This window comes from Phaenicophaeus curvirostris, chromosome 10 (assembly GCF_032191515.1).
Source record: "Phaenicophaeus curvirostris isolate KB17595 chromosome 10, BPBGC_Pcur_1.0, whole genome shotgun sequence".
NCBI lineage: Eukaryota > Metazoa > Chordata > Aves > Cuculiformes > Cuculidae > Phaenicophaeus > Phaenicophaeus curvirostris.
Window position 1 is genome coordinate 15,957,191 of NC_091401.1, and position 15,263 is coordinate 15,972,453.

Below are 15,263 nucleotides of genomic sequence, written 5' to 3' on the forward strand. Positions count from 1 at the left end.
CATAAAACCTTGTAATTATTGACTACATGTTTGCTGTTACGGCTGTAGGTTTAAAGGTGATGGTCAGTATGAAATAAAAAGAGGACACAAGTTCATAAAAAGAAACAGCTCCATTGCAAAAGTCAGCTATTTCACGCAGGTCTCAGCCCCTACATACTGATCTACCATTCTGATCTGCAGCACTGTTTTTCTAAGCGGAATGGTTTTACTTGTTTCACTGCTCTTTGGCATACAGGCGCTTTGCTGCTGCACTGCTTCTCCTCCTGCCAGAGAAGCATCAACGGCATTGCTTTCCCCGACCTGTGATGACACTGCAGTACAGGAGGCTGCAGATCTGGCTCTTCGCCAGATCAATGCTGACCGAAAAGAGGGCTACATATTCAGTCTCTACCGAATTTTCAGTGTCCAAGAACATCCTCAGGTAAGTTACCTGCCTGTTCTGTACCTGTTTGTCCCATGAAGAACCCTATGTCTATCACTGTTCCTTAGCAATATCTACTCAAACTAAGAAAAATTTCAAAAGGCAAGGGTAAAGTTACATTCACAAGACTCCAGAGGCCACATCAACTTTATGCACAGATGACTAGAAACAGTTGCATCACTACTGTGGGCAATTAGAGAGGAAAGCTCAGGCACGATTCTCTGCTGCCTGCCCGTGGAATAGCTCCAGGCATCAGTTCAGATTTGGTATGAAACACCACTGCTCTGATTTAATTTCATTTTACACCTTCCTCCCACTGCCTTGAGCAGTTGGAGTGCAAAGTCTATTAAGTCATTGCACGTTTTGCACAAAAGATATAAGCACTAACAGGTGTAAACACATCCAGCTTGGGACCAGGGAGTTCCTTCACAGATCTCTGAATGATGACTCATTCTCCAGAAGGAATCTGAAACCAGTTCAACTGCAAAAATCACCCTGCAAATACATACGGAATATCACTGTCAAATCCTCAAGTCTCTTATTTCTCTATATGTGTTTAATTTATTACTATTTTGTGTTACAATATCTGAATCTACTGGCACTAGCCAGGGACAACCTGAAATGAATGCACAACACCTACAACACATAAGGCACTGTGGAAGCATGCTACTAACTTTCCTTGCCTTGCTTGCTCGCCTCCCATACTCTTACCTAAAGATGATTTTCTCACAGCCAGATGTTTAAATATCTGTACTGGCAAGGATATGACAGTATTTCCTGCTGCTCTCACAAGGACATAGTTTCTGCAGACACACTGTTGCCTCCAGCAATCTGAGATCTCATGACTAAAGATGCACACTTCACTGTGCTTTGCGTTATATTCTCTATTTTGATGTGCCCACGAAGCAACTGGATCAGGTCTCTTGAGAAATTTTTCCACATGGGATGTCTCTAAGCTGTCCCCAAACCCCCATCACCAGTCATGGAGTTAGGTATTTAGCCCCTTGACCCTAGGGCTATTTTCTACTGACAATAATTAGAACACTCCTATGACCACCACAGAGTGCAGCACAGTGAGTGCAGACATGCTGTAAAACACGTCATTCATCTCCCTGCTTGTCCCATCACCTGTGCCAAGTATACCTCAGAATTTTGGGCCTTGTTTGTGATTTGGTCTGCCACTTAATTCCCTAGCAACTCTACATATTGCCTCAGGGCATACTTTGCTCTTTCTTTATTTGAGAGTTTAATTTAATTCTATTCTTACTTTTTCCATCTAACATGCTTCACCTGTAAATAAGGTGTTTCAAAACACTGGAATAACACACTAGAAAATCTAAGCTCATTGTCACATTTTTGCTTCTGCTGGGACTGAGTATACAAGTCGCAGTCAGCTGTGTCAGGGATACTCACGGACAGTAACAACCTTATGCAAACTTCTATTCCTCTCAAAACAAATATATTATCAGTCAGTGGTGTTTCCTCCCATTTTATAACTGATACTCAGGATAAAAGTATTTTCAAAGTTACTTCAAATTCAAATCTGCCCTTAAGCAAACTGTAGTTCACTTTTGCTCTAATTGAAACTAATGAGCCATCTGCTGTTAACTTATATGCAAGTAGGACAGAGTTTTTCTTTCATACAAGATACTCATTATTATCTTCATTGCCAGGCACCTAACCAAAATTACAAAGCATGCCAAAATATTTTATTTCTTTCCCTTGCATCAGGTCACCCTGCCACAAAGGTGATGCTGTGCTCCTGCTGCACATCTTCTGGCTCCCAGGCTCCTCAATACGTATTGCAGTGGCAATCCTAGCATCACCAGCACTGAAGAAAGGAATTTTTTGGCTATGCAGAAAAGATAGAAGCTCTTATTCAATATTAAGCAGATATCAAAAGGCCTTTGCCTAACGGTCTTTTAATGAAAATTAAAATAAGGATGATGACACTTTCAGAGATATGCTGAGATCTGAATAAACCCCAAATTATCCTTTCCCCAGTGGAGGATGATACATACAGAGGCAGGTAGACAAAATGATGTGGAGTTTTTGTAATAACCTCATCTACGTATAAAGCCAATATTACAAAAGAGAGCTATAGGCAACAGGAAATAGAGTTGGGTCCACCCTGGTTGCATTTAGTATTTCCAAGATCATCAAGCTTTACAATTAGCCTTCTTGGTTCAGCTGAGTAAACCCATCTAACACCAAACACAACTGATTGCAAGAACATTTCTTTAATGAGATATGTGTGTGGTTTTGTCTCCAGAATACTTGAACAACCAACTTGAAAGCTTGAGTCACCAGCCCTAACTTCAGGACTCCTTAAAGATACACATTTTCCTTGGCTATTCATCATGCAGGATAGCCTTAGTGATGTTTTTTTTCTTAGAGAGCATATATTTATAGTTGGAAGTTTATACCAAATGTTGCACTACTCAAAAAATGCGTTTTCAGCAAATACTCTTTGACCAGCCTTAACTTGCTGTTACTGATTTAGCCTACATTAGCTATCATGCTAAGGAGACACATCAACCATGTGTTTTAGGTACCTTGTACATAAGCAGAAAATTGTGATTAGTTCCTTTCACAGAAGGATCTATGCAGCCAGGTGTGGGGATACTGCCATGCCCCTGCATACAGTGCTCTTCAGCAAAGACACAGTTTCAGTCTAAACATGCAGCTAACACTCACATCTAAGTTCTTTCGGATGTATGAATGACAACTGCTTTCTTTCCAGCTTTCCACTACATAAAATAAAATATGATCCTACTAAGCTGTATTCTTGATAAATATCCTGGAATGGTGCTTACTCATATCTACAGTAGAAGCAGAATCAGAAGATGCACCATGCAGTATCTCATCTTTCTGTGCTACATGATGTAATCACTGGATTTATGGAGCTGTACTTCTAGACTCCGTGTTCCTCTCACATGGAAACATGTTTCCCCGAAAGCTGAGCCCTAACTGCTTTGTGCACCTGCACTGCAGGGAACTGAATAAAGGTTTCTTGACTTAGGCACAGGCTCAGAACTCAAGCACTAGGCTGAAGCTTTAAGTAAGTCAGAGACAGACATGTAGATATACAAGGTCTCTCACATGGCACTTGCTAATATCAGAGATAATAGTTTTGTTGTCTGCATTAATACAGTCATTGCCTCTTTACACTAAGCGCAAAGCATCTGCAGTTGAAGATGATGCCACTCTAAGAAATAAGAAATTTCAGTTTCTAATGCCTGCTGTGAATGTTCCATGTCAGCAGTTTTTTATTATTTGTGGTATTTATCATCTCATTCTTACTGAAGGCAAAATAACCTGCCTTTTAAATCTCATCATAAAATGCAGTTGATGATGGAAACATCACCATGTTTAGCACTTAAACTTGGGTTCTGGCTAGTACCAGAATTGGAAAGATAAAACTGACACTAAAAGGCTGTTCTTTAAGTAAAGCTGGCTAGATGCATGACCAAGCCTGCTCTAACAGGGCCTGAATCTCATCTACTTCAACACCATTGAGAATTTGTCCCACAGACAGTTTTCAAGATATCTGTGTGTCCCACCTGTATGTTTTGTGCTTCTCCATCTTTGCCTTTTATGTGTCCCCACTTTCTTCTATACAAAACCAGAATACGACTGTTTCTTTTTTTGTTTTCAGGGGATCACTGGTTCTGTCTTCTATCTCATTTTGGATGTAGTAGATACCGAATGTCATGTACTCAGCAAAAAGTTGTGGAAGAACTGTAAAGCCAGATCTGTTCATACAACTGTAAGGATTTTATTTTCTTATTTAATCTCAGGTATGGTGAGCTACTCTGGTACTACTGATGACAGCAAAAGCCCTTCACAGGCACTTTAAGTAGGCAGAAGATCTTAGAAGAAATCAAACCAAATTTTTTATCTGTACCCACAGTTTTCCTCTGTACTTTCTAATCAGTTTATAGACTATTAAAATTTATTTAAATAATGAAAATTAAAAGAAAGTTTTTGACTAGAGCAGGTAAGCAGATGTAACTGAATCGCCATACTAGGACAGTATTTAGAATAAATGGTTTAGTTTATATAGCAACCCTGCAAAGGTCTATTTTAAAGACAGCCCATCAGGAAAGGAATAAAAGAAACTCACTTTTATATAACATGTGATTTTTGGTTTAGTTTTATTCCATTTTTATTCTGACAACTTTGAAAAAAAAATCATCCTGAAAGAGAAGAAAAAAGAAAGCTCAGCAAGATAAGCTGCAAAGACAGAAAGTGATTTAAGACTGTTGCTACAGGTGACTGAAACTATTCTGAACAAGTGAAAAAAACCCCAACTTCAATAAATGACAAATGTCAAGAAAGAAGCTTCACATGGGAAAAAATGAAGTTATGATTAAATTGTCCTGGTCTGCTTCTGTGGTCAATCAGTTTTCATTTTTAAATGAAAAAATGGGAAAAAAATAAAAAGAACTCTGCTCACTGTGCTTTCAGTAGGAAAAGGGTGTAAAGAATATATGGTCGCTACGGCTTCTATGAAGTCAAAAAATGTATGTCCTAGAGGCCTTGATCACACGTGTGGCAATATTTAAGAAGCGCTGAGAGAATATACATCCAGCTTCTAAAAACAGAGGCGCAATGGATATTCATAGGCCAATATTTTTTTCTGCCACAAAATTAGAGTTTCTTTGTGTGCAAGGGTGATTTTACTGTGCCATAAAACTGATTTAGGATCTTTCCTGCCACCACCCTACCTTACTATGGACACAGGGAGAAGGGGGAGATGGAAGACAGGTGGTCAGATCCAGACAGCCTGAGCTGAACTCCAGGTTTAAGCTTTCTGGGTTCTAGACACAGACCTAGTTCCCAGTGTGGGGGCCTGGTCAAGGAGAGCACTCTGGGGCACCTGGACACTTCTTAGCTGCCAGGAGAGTGGCCTTGAGTTGGCCATCCTGCAGAGAAGCACCGCACCTCTACAGCTCAGCATTACACCAGGAGATCTGGCCTTTTATTTTTAAAGGAGATACTTAGAAATGTGCTTCCTTGCAATCTTAGTATTATCACAACTTTCTTCTTGAAAGAAATTTCATGACTGCAAGGAGAAAATTAACCACTCGCTGTCCAGGTGTCTGTTGATCAATGCAAAGAATACAAAATTAATTGTTTCTAAATGTTTATATTGTTTCAGGTTTATGGTCAATGCAAAGCAATTATCTACATTAATCAGGCAAGAAATATTGCTCATCTGAATACTTATGAGTGCATTTTACGACCAGGTAAGTCTTTATGTAACACACTTACTTTAAAATAGGACTGGAAAAACACTCTTTGCCATAGGGCATTACTTGAAATTTTTATTATAATTATGGAACCACAGTATCTCCATTAACTTTCAGCTGCCCTAATTTTCTCAAGTCAGTGACCAGAAGTCCAGTGTGGTCTTGCAATTCAAAGCAGTGTAGTAATAATTGTTTTCGCCTCTGAAAACCCCAAAAGAACTTCTATATTGGCTTTTAGCCTCTGATCCAAAAAGGTGGTTTGTGAAAGGCAAGGAAAAACAGCGAGCCCCTGTTAGTGGGCTTTTATTCTGCAGTGTCTCTGCCTCCACTACAACATTTTTACGGGCCTGCAAATTCATAAAGATTCAAAATCTTTGCATGACTCAAACCATACATTGTTACTCCATGGAAGTGGAGGACAAGGGGGTCAGGTTGGGGCCTTAGATTCATTTAACGTGACCTCCACTATCAGCATGCTTTTATGATTATGCTTCCTCTAATGGCATTGTTTTGTTTGAATAAAAAGTTCCACCCAGATATATTTGGTCAGTATGTCCCGACTGCCCAGTTGATGACAGTCCAACCGAGCCCAAATATTTGGAGACTGCTGTTCAAAGCCTTGACAAATTCAATGAAGAGAGTGAACAAACTCATTATTTCTCTGTCCTCAATATCACAAGAGCTTCAATGCAGGTAAGCCAAGGGTTATCTGGCTTGCTTTAGCCCTCAAGAAGTATGAATCCACCTGTTATACCTCGTATGATTTGTTATGCCTTACAGATTCTTTAGAATTTGTATCTGTCTAGTACAGAGAATACTTCCATGCAGAATTCTCCTGGGAATCGAGGCCCTGCATTGATCCAAGACATTGACTCCATTTTTTTCAAAAAGAGCTTTATGCAAAACTCAAGACACATAGTTGTGTTCCAAAGTTTAGGAACGGTTCATTGTGAACTCTTTCTTCTACCACCACAATGAATTAGTGACTCCCTAATGGAAAGTATTTAATAAAGCACAGTCGCAATCTTCCAACATATACCTGTAATTTACTGAATAAGTTTAAACATGATTTAATACTAATTTTAGACTAACACAGAGTTAATGGTCTTCTGGCTAATCCTGTTTGTTTACTATAGTAATATCTAGTCTCTCTAAAATCTGTTATGTATAGATAACAAAGTGGGTTTAACACTTTTTTCTCAAACTGTTAGATATTACCCACTCCCATCTTCCAGCCCTGAGGTACTTACATTCCAGAAACAGAAAAAGTTAACCTGTTCATTAAACAGCCAGAAGTGATCAACAAGGTCTTTGGATATGTAGCTCTGTGTGGATGCTAGCTTGTTAAAAAAACCAAAGTCATTTCAACTATAACAACCAGCCAATAAAACAACACTGCCAGAAAAAAAACACAAAAAACCCCAAAAAAACCCCAAACACACCACCGCCCCCATTCTCCTGTATTATAACTAACAGTAATGTCCTAAGCACAACCTGCTCATTCCACACTTAGCATGAGTTTATTCAAGGTCTGTAAGATTCTTCTTTTTTCCTGACACATGCACAAGATCTAACTGACACTGGTCTCAATCATTAACAGTGGGTCGTCGGTCCTGCACATTTTGTAGAGTTTTTAATACAGGAGACATCCTGTTCCAAAAATGACACAATCACTGACATCTCCAAGTGCAAGCCACTTCCATCAGAACTAGCTGTAAGTACTGTTCCTTATATAAACACCTATTTTCCAGATTCTATGATTCCTCTCTGAATACTTATCCTATTCCTTTGGTTCTTTGCAGACAAGAATCAAAGCCCACAGGTGTGTTTTTATGGGTTGTAGCTCTATACTATCTTGCAGTTGTACAAACTGCTTTAGAATAGAGAAAACATTTCAGTAAAAGTTTTGAATTCTTATCTAGAAGGCCATGAATACAGAAAACAGAAAAAAAATACCATCTAGAAAAAGGCAGGGTAGCCATCACCTAACAAAATGGAATAATTCTTAAGGATTTCTTCCAAGTAAACAGACGTAGACAATAAATCACAAACAATGCATAAAGAATCATAGAAGCATAGAATAACCAGGTTGGAAGAGACCCACCGGATCATCGAGTCCAACCATTCCTATCAAACACTAAACCATGCCCCTTAGCACCTCGTCCACCCGTGACTACAACAAAAACAAATCAAGAGTATATCCATACTACAATCAGGTCAGCTAAGTAATCAGAAATAACATTTTTTCATTGTTTTTTTCCCTAGTATGGTGGGAAATTGGTTTTGCCTGAAAAATGGTATTATGTACTATTACAGAACGTGCCTGCATGGGGATATTCTGCTCCAGCAGAACATAAGCATACTGTTGTAGTCGGGCCTTAAGTGGCCAGCTTACTTTTACTGTCGTGTTACTTAACTCTCTTTTGCAAACATAAAGCCTCCTTCAAAATGCTGCCTGGCTTTGTAAGCTTGCCAATCCAAAAATAAAAGTTTTCTCGTGCTGCTTATCCCTACACATAGATGTAGAAGCTATAACAATTCACTCTTTTGTAATCACTTTACAAGATAGGAGCCATGTATCAGTGCCACAATGTGATAAAATGCTTGCACTTTCTTCTTCCAGCAAATAGGTTTCTGCAGAGGCTCTGTAGTAAACAGTCACTTTGAACACAAACAGCTTGTCACAATATCCTGTGAAATCTACAGTCTGCAGGTATTTCTTAATCTAATCTTAATATTGCAGGAGTCATACAAACCAAGAATTTCACTCTTGAAAGCCCAGCCATTTTAAAGTGTTCTTATTCACAAAGACATGAGCTTCAAGAAAGGCCAGATTAGGAAGAAATCTCTCTTACGATGAAACAGTCTGTTGCTAGTTGGATACAAAGGCAATACAATAAGTACAGAGTTAATAATAGAGAATGTGTTCAGAATGCTCTACAAAGAAACTGTAAATAACAAAGAGAATGCAAAGAGCGATAACTGTGTAGTTACCGGAGTTTCATTCACTCATCTCCACCGACATAAGAAATAGTTCCAATCGTCTTTGAGCTTCTGTTCTGCAGCTGGTCTTTGCAGACCGGAATTGCAGCAGATCCTTATAGTGAAGGATCTTCATCTCTGAAATTGGAATAGCTTCAATATAAGTAATGCTTATTGCCTCTTATTTAGGACCCTGACACTGAAAAGGGGAAACAGCAAGCTAATCAGACACCTGGAGAATCCAGCCAGAGTCATCAAGAAGCCTTCCCTTCAGAAACCAATCCTTTCTTCCCACACTTAGAAAAAACAGTGGGCTGGGTTAAAATTTTACCCCCTTCAACTGAGGACATCTCTTCCCCAGACTTAACAGAAAGTCAAAATCAACATAAAGATGGAAAGCCAATTCTATCTGAGGCTGTAGGATCTATACCCAGCCTTGATGGAGAAAAGATTAAAGCAGACAAACCAGACTTGACCAAACCAGTCTCTGGACCAGTTATTCTCCCTTTTCCCGAAGAACTTTCTCTATCTGACTTATGCCCAGGACAAGCAAAGAAGATGAATTCCATCCTCCATCCTTTGCTGCCTAAAAAGAATACTAAAGTCTAGCCAGCTTTCAATCACCTCAACTATCTGCAATAAAATAATGGCCACAATGTCAACCAGGTCTTTCAATCTGTGTAACATCTTTAAATAAACTGCAAGTTACAGTCATCTTCTTGGGAGTTTTCAGTTCTAAGAAAGCCCAATAAAAAATTAGAAAAAGAAATTTAACTAGGGTATTTTCCAACAAAAGAACTTGGCTTTTAATTCTTGAATTTCTCCCACCAGTAAGATAATGAACGAAAGGTAACTGTGGAGGTAACAGAACTCACAGGACTGAGACAGCCCAAAGGCATCAGAAAAAAAATATGCACAGTAGCAAAAGTCTGTCAGGGCACAGTATAGGGATGGCTGCTGCCCAAGGGACGGTGAAACAGAGCCGAGCATGGTAACCAGGCTGGCATGGGGTCTCTTCTGTGGTACCTGAGTGAAGCGAGCAGGGCAGACCCAGGGATGACAGCCAGGTTACAAGAAGCCAAATCACCATGCAAGTTGTGCTGCTGCCGAGTTGGCCCTGACCTCAGCCCAGCCTCCAGAAGGGAGGATGTTCTCAGGGCCCTAACAGAGTCACCCCTGGTACACTGGTGTGCAAAGAGGGAAGAGGATTTCAACACTGTTTAGCATTAAAAGCTTGTGCTTTTTTATTATTTTATGGCTTAACCTCCTAGTTGCAATGCAATGACCTTACCCTGTTTTTGCATTTCCCATGGAAGATCTCAAGAAAGTTTATTGTTTTCCTAGTGTTTTATACCCTCACTTAAAGAAAGTGGAAAAAGCTACCCATGTGTGAAATCTCTGCACCTAATTCTGGCTGGTGGAGAATCAAGCCCAGACTAATTCTTAAGCTTTACTGACCCTGCTGTGCAGGAAAAAAAAAAAAATTTACAAAATCAACCTAATTCTTTCTTGAGATGGGTCACATTAACTACCTTATAATAAAAACCACAGGGATGCTTTACAGCCTGTAGCTAAGAAAAATCAATTTTGCTAAAGCCAGGCACAGCAACTGTACTGACAATAACAAATATAAATAAATGAGGAGACAAGAAGAACAAACACGGGAAAGAAATGTCATTTGTGGCCATATGTACACTGATATTTGCAATAATTACGGGACTCATATGAGAACACAGAGCCGTTCTTGAGTTGCCACTAGATCTGTAAAATCATTTGTTCAAAACAAAGTCAATAAAATATTATTGTTTCTGAAGCTTTTATGCTGCTGAATCATCCTTAGAGATGCCATGATATTTCTCCATTCAAATCCTTTCAACAAAAAATTATGGTTGTTCAAGTATGTTAGCATTATGAAATTTGATTAAAATGTATTGTTTTATTACTATAAATAAAAGTATTATTTTATTTTGAGTGAAAAAATAATATTGAAATATTGTATGGAGTTATGTTCACTGCAAATGTGAAGAAGTGTGCAAAACCCTTAAAAGCATAAATTTTATATAAAGGAGTAGTTTAATAGCTTCAAAGATTAAAATAAGACAAAAAATTATGTGTGAAACATATCAGCTGTGCCAAAAATAGTTCCATTTCAATTCCAAATGGTGCAGAATTTCAACATATTTTAGTTTCATTCATTTTAGACTAGAAAGCAATTCAAAATCAGGTAGTTCTCCAACAATCATAAAATTCAAATCCTATCCAATTTTTATCACAGTGTGAGCTCTAGGCTGTGTCATTATTTCCCTTTATATCAAGTCATCAAATTGCATCCTGTTCCTCCCTCAGGAAGTTTCACTACATATCAACATATGTAACTGTTCTTTTCCCCAAAAGGAGTACCAGGGAAGAAATTAGTTTTACTAGCTGCTGGCCACAGCCAAAAATCCCCTGTTTCAATTAGTTCTTTTATTGACTACAGACACTTAAAATAGTAAATTGAATAGCAACAGCAGCAAGTGAAGATAAATGGAATTGAGTTGGTGTGAACATAAATAGGGGAAGTTAAAGAGAAGATCTGAAAGCCTGGATTCACAGTTTTGAACATTCAGTTTGGATATTGTTGAGCCTATTCCACAGACAAGGTTCAGAAATGACATTTGAATCAATACTTTCTCCAGCTTGGATCTCAGATTTGGGTTCTAAGACTTCTGCAATTTAAAAATAAATACCATAAGGGGCGTTCATCTAAGTTGTAACTCTATCTACAGTGCAGGTTTCTGAGCATTTCCTTTATTTACTGTGGCTGCTCAAAAAGAGCCCCCTGTAACCCGCTTTTGGTGTCATCTAGGCCACCACCAGTGTTTACCATAATTGGTGCCTGGAACTAATGTCCAATTCTTGAAGTACAAGTAGGGGACCGAGGATGCATCTGTCCTCAGGGCATACCTGGATACTCCAGCACTCCCACGTGGCATTGATACAATTAACAGCTGATAGTGTTCAGTCATCATTACTTCGAACCCTGCTCCTGATTCAGCAGCTTTACGCCAATCTGTGACAAGCCAGCACTGTGGCTTTCTCCCTCCAACAAGCCTACACTGACAGAAAAGGCTACAGGTATCCTTTACTTTATGTGACAGCCTGGTCACGCAGAACTGCAGCAAATCCTTTCAAATACATTCCCAGATAGCGCCAAACCTCTCCATCTTCCAGTCTGGTCTCTTACTTTCCAGCCATACTGAGCAAAACTGCTGGCAGTAGCACGCTGTATAGAATACCTGCAGTCACATCCAAATTCTCTCTTCTCTTTCCAAGGCTGTGAACTGTTAAGTGCTGGTTCCCTCTGTCCAGCAGTAAACAGGCCAGTGACACATGGAGCCCTCCACCCAGCCACTGGAGATGAGAAGCAGGGGGATTTTGGCAGACAATTCGCAGTTAATTTTCAATTTAATTTCACAGATTTTCAACACTTATTGATCTTATGATATTATATCATTCATTATTAGCTTGCTATGTGGGCAACGTCCAGCTAAAACCTGGTCTGATATTTATTTGAGCAAAAATTCCAGTTGCACATGGAAAAGGTTTTTTATTCAGACACAGGTAACCAATGGTCAGTGACCTCTGGAACTGCTGATGTTTTTACCAGATATTATCTAGCCTTCATCTCTGCATACAGGTAAGGCATCATGAATACAAAAAAATCACAACAGTTGCCAATACTTCCTTTATGTTAACCTGCTACAACTTGTAATCATGAGTTAAAACTTCAGTTTTAAGAACCGTACAATGCCACAAGCCCTGAAGAATTCTATTCCCTTCAAACTTCCTCTGATCCTGTTCTCAACATCAGATTCTTAACCCCACCTTTCCCCTCAGCCTCTCAAGCACTTCAACAAACAGGTCAGTCTTGCAACATTTCCTTCAGGTTGTCAACATACAATTAGGGTGTTTTTCTAGAAAGTAAATTGCAGCCAAAGACACAGATGACAAAACAAGGAGTACTGTCACTCTTTTTATTCCCTGTATTAGTTCTTGAGGCTTCCTAAGCAACGGGACTGCTGTAACTACATCGTCAACCTGCTCACTTGACAGTTGGGCTCCTCCAAATAGCCTTTGAACTTAAGGTCTGTTTGAACAAAATTTGATAAACAAGATGATGAAGCTTCTAGAAGTTTGATTAAAAAAAAGTTGGTGACTGGTAAAGAAAAATAAGCTGCAGGCAGGGAGGGGAAGCTATAACTGCAGCTGCTGCTTTGAAGACCATAACCAAAGCAAATTTTTTTTTCATCAAGTTGTAAAATCAGGCTGCTCTGGTCTGAATACCTGTGATACCTTGAGGTATCACAGACTAAAAAAAAGTAAAGAAAATCTAGCAAAGTATTCTATAAGCAATTGGAGCTACATATGTCTTTGTTAGCTTAGGTACAGAAACAGCAGCAGGTGCAGAGCAGCACACACTACAAGATGGATAAGGTCTTGCTACCTGAATAACTGACTGAGGTGTGTGATTTGATAATCCCAGCCCAAGCGTAGCACAGCTGCAGAAGACAAGGAACAGTCAGCTAGCGTAGCAGTTATCCTCCCAGGAAATCACAGATCTCTGTAATAGTTGTGACTTTACTTTAGAAAGAGAGTAATTGGTTATTGCCTATTATCTCCTTTATTTGTCAGCTCTCTTTTTCTTGTCCTCCAGGAATGATGTTCTAATTATTAAGCATTTGATACCTTGTTTTTCAAGTAGGCAAGATAAGCCAATTTTTGGCATGTTTTCCCAGATTTCTGGAGAGGGCTTTAGTATGGATGTCTATTACCAACTCCTTACTGTGGCAAGGCAAGCCTTGGCAAAATTCATAGAGATAAACAAGCTTTTGATAAGCTAGTCAAGAGAAATGCCACGTTTGAATAAACATACCTATTCCTGCCAGCAATCTGTTTATAGCTTCATTAAAACAACACGCAAAACTTACAAACAACAAATACAAAACCAAAATAAGAATTTTAAAAGATATTAAACTGGATGAGAAATGACAAAAACCCATTACACTGACTCAAGTACAACCAATATTTAATTAAATGCTCTGACTGTGCCTGCAGTGCTCATCCATGCTGTACTTTAATAATAGTCTAATCTTTCTTTTCCAAAGAAATCAAGGACAAAACTCTACAGTGGGAACAGAATCTTACTTTTACTTCTGCAGTTAATTTTGCAGGTATTGTACATTTTCTACTCTTTATTCATAGTGTTCCTATCTCACACATAAAAAATACATAATCCACTGTCAAGAAAATGATTGGCGTCACAACAAACAGCCCAGAACAAAAAGAGAAAAAAAGAACAATCTGCAAACAATAGACAACTAAGGGAATTATGTTATAAATTACCTAATCTGATACCTTTCTTCAATATGACTGCCCATTTGAAAAATTAAATGGTATTGTAAGTAATGAATGGGGGTGTGATTTAGAACACAGCAATGATGTATGTTTTATTTTTATCCGATTAAATATATTTCTAATGACTTTAATTATTTACACAGCATTTATTTCAGCTCTTTTTTTTTAGTCTTCCAGAAGAAATTCTGAATTGTTATAATGAAACATTATAGAAATATAAACAAAAGAAATGCCCTAGTGCATTAGTATAGTGGTTCATTTAGCCCAGTATACATCTCTCATGGTGACAAAAGACAAAGACAAAAATTGTGGTTAAGAGAAACATATGACCTGCCTCCTTTCTGCAACCCATTCCCCAGAATTGCTGTACTAGGGATTTAAAAGAGTACTTATTTGATTAGTCCTTCTAGTATCCACATAAGGACCAACTGCCCATGAACTTTTCTAAGCCACTTTTGACCCTGCTGATACTGTCTGTCTCCATATCTTTCTGTGGTGACAGGTTCCAGAAGTTCACTACCCATTGTGTGGAGACCATTTTTATACATTTTAAACTAATTCCCACTAGTTTTGAGTGTTCCCGGTTCCCATATTGCAAGATTCTCTATTTAGCTTTTCCACTGGAAGGGAAAGGTTAAGCATGCCCTGAACTAATTATAGAAGAAAGCTACTGCTTCAGCTCTATCCATTTTAAAATGTGATTTCTTAGACACCAGACATGCTAAAAACTGGATTTTTAAAAATTAAGATTAATTAATTGAGGCAGAGGTTAAGGATGATCACCCAATGTTTCTCACAAATATAAGTCAAAGAAAAACTTTCATGTCAGACGTGAGACCACGTGAATTATATAGCTAGCATCTCTTCCGTGAGAATTTGATTCAGCCCTTCACATCAACCAGGACTTGGAAAATTTCTTATCTGAATCTGATCTTGTCATTTTGGGCTCACATTGAGCTTTTGCATTTTCTTATTCAGAGGCTGAATTTTGTGTTTAAACTTCAGCCACACCCTGACAAGGGATTACTGTCTTTTAAGAATATCTTAAACTATCCCAAATAAAAGATTTTGAATAAGATGAGACAACATCTTCTCCTTTCTGCCTAGCAGAGGATATCCTGTGAAATGTATGAATCTTAGTATGTACTGAATTATTTCAATAAACAAAAAATATTACCAGCAATTCTCTAAAGTAGTCTATGAAGGCT

The 15,263-nt window shown here is 38.5% G+C and overlaps 1 protein-coding gene across 1 annotated transcript; it reads left to right on the forward strand.

Moving 5' to 3' along the window:
* Positions 1-93: 93 nt before the first annotated feature.
* FETUB (fetuin B) lies at positions 94-9,662 on the forward strand. Its single transcript, XM_069864902.1, has 7 exons — positions 94-421; positions 4,080-4,190; positions 5,586-5,673; positions 6,203-6,369; positions 7,277-7,390; positions 8,300-8,389; positions 8,848-9,662. Exons 1-7 carry the CDS (start codon positions 200-202, stop codon positions 9,265-9,267), a joined length of 1,212 nt encoding a protein of 403 aa, XP_069721003.1. The 5' UTR covers positions 94-199; the 3' UTR covers positions 9,268-9,662.
* The last annotated feature ends 5,601 nt before the right edge of the window (positions 9,663-15,263 follow it).